General features: G+C 40.8%; 1 protein-coding gene across 1 annotated transcript; it reads right to left on the bottom strand.

The window, feature by feature from the left end:
• Positions 1-781: 781 nt before the first annotated feature.
• Positions 782-2519, bottom strand: LOC103805298 (tektin-4-like; the record flags this gene model as incomplete). Its single annotated transcript, XM_009077939.1, has 2 exons — positions 782-1001; positions 2365-2519. Coding segments are annotated over 2 exons (375 nt in total), but the record flags the coding sequence as incomplete, so codon positions are not given.
• Between the last annotated feature and the right edge of the window lie 3597 nt (positions 2520-6116).

Genomic DNA, 6116 nt, shown 5'->3' on the forward strand with positions numbered 1-6116 from the left:
GTAAGCTAATGGCTGAATGACATTTGCTTCATTGCTCTGCTGGGGTAGATGAAGCTGATGTGTTCTCCATTATGGGTAATAGCTCAACCACATGCTTTGCTTCCAGGGAATAGCTGGAACACATCAAGAGTAAAATTCAACATCCAAGTGCTGAAGCTGAAAGTCAGGATTGCTATTCACAAGCTGCTTCGGGGTTTTTTTTCCCTGAAAAAACTCAATTTACTGACTTGGAGGTTAAAACTCTTTGGCCTCGTGTCAGACTCACAGATGTCAGACTGGGAGTGGATTTGTCAATAGGCAGATTTGCCTCTAACCTGTGCAAACTTTGGGGTTTTTATTACTTATGTTTGAGCAGCTTAAAGTCTGTCAACTGTTTCCTGGCTGATCAGGGGATCTTCAGTTTTATTGCTCTCATTTCAAGCTGGCAGTTATAAATATTCTATCTACACCAGTGTATTGTTAGCATTCACCAGAAATATTCACTCAGCATATTGAATTATGAGGGTGAACCCCCCAAATATCACATAATATGTACATATGATATAGATAAATTCTAGAGGTGATGAGTTACCTTGAAGCTGGTTTAAATTCACTATATTTTGTAGGTTTTATACAAGTGTTAAAAGGAAGACCCAAACCCACTGTGACACTACATCAATGCATTTTAACCCAAGTAGAAAACAGTGAATACAGCACTTCTGTACGTAATATTACCCATTTATTTTATAGGAAAGATTCTAGACTCTATTTTCTCCCAGACTTTGCATAGTTAGTAGAGAAATTACTGATTGTAACTTGCTAACTTAAGGTCAACAGGGTGTTGTATGCATTGGGCCATGCACTTCTGCCTATCAATAAAAATACTGGTGGCTTTCACAGCTATTTCTTTCTCCAAGTTCATCCTTGTCTCCTCCAGGTTCTTCAGAGTTTGTTCAGATTCCATCTTTTTTTTCTTCAGGGCTTCAGTGGACACTGTTAGCTCATCAACTTCACTGACCAACCTGAAGAGAATTAGACGAAGTATTAAGAAAAAGAGCAGGAGAGAGTTGGTGCTCCAAAAGACATGAACTGTAGTGGGAATAGTGGTCAACAGCTATAGAATCATAATAGTCACCACCAAAGGACCTCACAGAGGTCCAAGAAAAGCAGAGTTCACTTTCACAGCTCTGTACACAAATGTCCCATGATTTAGGTATTACCAAGATTGTCTTTTGCTGCTAAGCACAGTGGAAATATCCATCCTCACCTTCTCCCACTGCACAGGACACTTGTACTAGGAATTAAAGGACAAAAATTGTTAGATAACTCGTCCAGTTTGACTGGATCAGCATTTTGCTAAGCTTGTTTTTTGATCTCTGTTCTTTGGTGTAAAACTGAAGAGATCAGACAAGTCTTTACTCTAAAAGCATTTCAGCTTTGAAAGCAGCAGCAACAAATCATTTTAATAAATCAGCAAATAACCCCTAAAGCAGCACAGAATTTCAACTAAAATCCAGAGGGGCTGAGGTGCCTTGCTGCAATCTGCCTGGGGAGAAGGCAAATATTTACTTCCTGGGAAAAGAAGATCCCTGTGTGCTGTGCCAATGGAATAACTACGAACAGCCTAAGCCTGGCAGTCAAATGTGTCCATTCAGCAAAGGACTTCCAGTGTCCTTAAATCCCTTGAAAGGGAAGGGACGGCTGAAAAACTTGGACAGGGATGGCTTGCTGGATTAGGACCTTAAATGAAATGGAATAAATTATCTGGATTAAGCAGAACTTCTTCCTCACTCTGTGTAGAACAGTAGAACTCTTAGGCACCTTTGCTGCAAGGATTCTGTAAGCCTACAAAAGCTCATTCCTCACTTTTCCTAAAGGCAGGAAAATGGGAAGGAGGAGAAACAATTACAAAGCTTCTAAGGAGATCAAAATGTGACACTCAGACCTTGAATTTGAAAGGATTTGTGGCCCTTTTAAACCAGATTATTACTGCAAATCAAGCACCACCAGCTCTGTGCTGAAATTCAATTCACATTCCCTCACAGAGAGTCCACCTCGTGGTCGATTTTGGGTAGTATGTGATCCACACACTGCCAGATTTTTTTTGGATCATCTAAATCCAAAAGAAATCACAAAGTTCAGAAAATAAAGTGTGGGGCCTACAGGCAGAGTTGAGTCTACAGGTTTTCTATCTGGTGACACATTAGAATTAAACACTATTTTCCTCCCAGTGATTTCAGTCAGTTGAGTTATTTCTGATTTCTACCAGAGTCAAACTGAGTAATACAAGCTAAAAGCTGTGTATTAGCAATAAAAAGTGCCAACACTGTCTAAGATCACTTTGGGATAGAACAGGCACCTTGGAGACTTGTTTAATAGTATTACCTGAATTCTGCTTCATCTCTGCACAGCTCTATGTTGGGCCTGAAAGACCTGTCATAGAGCCTTGTTTGCACAACCTTCATGTGGGTTTCTTTGTCTCTGATGGCTTGTTTGAGAGCAACAACGTTGGCTTCTTCATCTCCAATGTCCTTAAGGATCTGAAGAGGGCATCCAAGAAAAAGGACTGTTTAAAACAGGGTACACATTGTCCCCATGGCTGTATGAACATCTGATCCTGGTCCTGGTGAAGCAGTTAGAGTTTTGACCTCTTATTTGAGTAGAATTTAGGAGAAATAGAAGTGCTAAAGTGGTTTTAACCTCTTTATTTTTACTGTTACACTGAGAATCACATCTTTGGTCTAAAAAGCAGTGGAAAATCCTCTGCAGCCTGTTCAACACTTCTTCCATGTCTCACAACACATCCCACCTCGAGGAAGTGTTCTTAATTGTAAATGTGAACTGCAAATTATCCAAGAAAAATCCAAGTTATTTTCAATGAGACTGAGAGCTGCAGATCAGCTTGAAAAATGCATGGAATCCTGAAGGAAAGGGAAGAGACAGAAAATCCTGTGTCAACTTTGTCTCACCAGTCAAACTCACAAATGTATTTCTGAATTCAATTTAATCTGAAAAGTTGAAGTCACACATTGGTCGTGGAAAACAATACAAACCATAACTCACCACATACACTGGGGAAGCACAAACTGATGAAGCTCAGCTCTAGGCCTTTGTCTTTTTCAGGGCAATGAGAACAGAAACTTTTCATTTTGTCCTGAAAATCATAACCAAACTCTCTCTCCCATAACCACCTCCTAAAGGACAGAAGGGTTGATTTAGATTAGATATCAAAAAGAAATTATTTTCTATAAAGCTGGTGAGGCATTGGCACAAGTTGCCCAGAGAAGCTGCGGCTGCCCCATCCCTGGAAGTGTTCCAGGTCAGGTTGGACCAGTCTTGGAGCAGCCTGGGCTAGTGGAAAGCATCCCTGCCCATGACAGTGGGTTGGAACTAGATGGTCTTTAAGGTCCCTTCCAACCCAAACCATTTTAGAATTCTATGAAAACCAGAAGTTGAGTAAGTAAGTAGTAAAGTGTTTATGTCATGACATTTGAGTCATTCCAGACAACAGGATATCTGTGCTAAGAGTTCTCAGTACTGCTACTTAATGACAGTGATGGGAATTCTTCTGTGTGACTGGGATTTTTTACCATGTTAACCACTGTCCCTAGACCTTTAGTACTGCTCTGTGCCTCCTGAAGGCTTAGAGCTCTTATAACCTGAGACAAAGGAGTGGTTGGACTTGGCATTTTACAAACTAATCCTATATCACAGGGGGATTTTTCTCTAGTGGTAACAGCTACATTATTATGGGAGAACAGGTAGGAGGTTTGCCCAACAGAACACTATTTCCATGACAAGGTAGTGCTCGTGGAAGAACCATCCTCCTCTTTCACTAATAGATTGACCATATCCTTAAATTTAAGCCCATATGATTCTCCAGGTCCTCCTGTCTGTCCTTTCAAAGACTGTGGCATGCAGATAGTGCAATTTGTCCTTGGAAGATACAAATCCAGTGATATTCAGATGAAAACTGCTGCTTTGTTGGCAGAGTCATAAATCACCCAATTAATTAAAATTATTTCAATAACAAAAGCCTGTGGGTCGCTCTTGGCTGGGAACACCAGATGTCACTCTCACACAAGGAATCAAAAAGACTCTTATAGCAAATGATACTAAAATAATACTAAATGGGACTAAAATGATCTGAAAGCAATTATAGAAAGCAAAACCTAAACTCAACAGGCTCCTCTTATGCTCTGATTGATGTACCAGAGCTGCTTTCAAGAACTTTGCATTTCCAGCCATTCTTCCTAAAAACAATATTCCATTTTATCTGGGAGAATAGGAGCAGATTCATTCAATTTAAAACCTGAACTATCATGGTTTCCAGCAGTTAATTCCTTCATACTGATGCACTTAAGGGTATGGATAAAATCTTTCCTAAAGGACTAGATATAAATTCCAAGCAAACAGTCCTTTGGAAATGCAATGAAATCCATCCTGGGACAGAAGGGAGAGTGAAGCTTCCTATTTCAAATTCATACTGACATCTGGTGGCAAAAAAACCTCCTCTTGAAAAGGTGCTTTGATCCCCCAAAAAATTACTTTAAACCAGCCAATAATACAAATAAAGCACAAGGTGCAAGAAGGTAGAATGATATCCAGATAATGCTTTTATTGCACTGAAGTTTAGAGTTGGAAAACAAATCTAATGCATAGCCTGGAAACCAGGTCTGAAAATCTAAATTTACCTTATTCTGCTTGTAAATCCTGAAGTTCCATCCCTAGCACTACTTTCCAGGTTTAAATGGGATTCTCATAGCCCATAGCCTGGCATTGGTGACATCTTTACCCACTTGGCATTGTGTCCCTGTACACAAGGAATTATTTGGCTACAGAAATCAGCTACTAAGGTATCATGCAAAAGGTCTTACCTTATCTGGTTAGTAGCTTGAAGCACAGTCCTTCTCAAAAGATCCTGGATATTCCTGAGAAGTTCAGCCTTCTAGAGAAAGACATTAAGACTTGTGTGCTATCCAGAGCAGGACACACTATCCTGCAGAGCAATTTGAGTTCAATGGTTGTGGAGAAATACTTCAGTCTTACCTACTCTTACCTTATTACTGCCAGACATATTTCTGAGAGGAGTTAGCAGATCTTTAGCTGCCTCAGCTCTAAGTCTGAGGCAGCAGCAAAACTTGGAATACCTCTAAAGCTTGGGAATTCATTTTTTTCCTACTGTATTCTCCAAAAAAGTCTATGTTCTATCATATTATGGAAGAAATTCTTGGCTGTGAGGGTGCTGAGGCACTGGCACAAGTTGCCCAAAGAACCTGTGGCTGCTCCATCCCTGGAAGTGTTCCAGGCCAGGTTGGATGGGGCTTGGAGCAACCTGGACTAGTGGAAGGTGTCCCTGCACATGGCAGGGGGTGGAACTGGATGACCTTAAAGGTCCTTCCAACCCAAACCATTCTGAGATTCTGTGATTAAACAAGATATCTGAATTACTTGCACGGTTCTTGAAGTAGGAAAACTAAGGCCCAAACTAATTGTGTTAGGTTTAGAGTGGGGACTTGATGATCTTAAAGCTCTTTTCCAACCTAAACGCTTCTAGGATCCCCTGCTCAGCAGAAGACCAGTCAGTGCCTTGCACAAACACAAGGTGCCATTGAAAAGTGGAGCAGGATGGATGTGATGCAGCAGCTCAACTTATTGCAGAACCTCCTGAGTCCTTGCAGACACCTTCAGAGCCTGTGGCCTCATTCCACAGTGCCATGTCTGTATGCAGGGGCTTTCCATCACATCCCTGTTCTGCTCCAAAAAGACAGTCTGAGGTGATTATTTAACAGAAAGGAGTGGCACTATGAGAACCTGCCGTTGGCCTCCTTGGATGCTTGTACTAATTAAAAATACAAGTTACTACTCTGATTTCAGCAGCTCTGGGTATAGGGAATGTCACAATCTAAACCTGATGACTCTTACAGCTTTCATTTTTTTATTAGATCTATTCATTCCAGAACTCATTTTGCCTCTGGTAAGGGACAGCATTGAGGGCTGAGAATTATCTCAAAAAATTCAATGTTGTTTGATGGTTAATTTCCTCTGAGTTTCCAGACAGTGACTGCTCAAGGTCACAAAGCTTTGCCTCACCTTGATAACAGCTCCAACATCAGAAGGTTTGGCTCAAGCTGGTT

The sequence above is a fragment of the Acanthisitta chloris genome, unplaced genomic scaffold, assembly GCF_000695815.1.
Source record: "Acanthisitta chloris isolate BGI_N310 unplaced genomic scaffold, ASM69581v1 scaffold11587, whole genome shotgun sequence".
In the NCBI taxonomy this organism is placed as follows: domain Eukaryota; kingdom Metazoa; phylum Chordata; class Aves; order Passeriformes; family Acanthisittidae; genus Acanthisitta; species Acanthisitta chloris.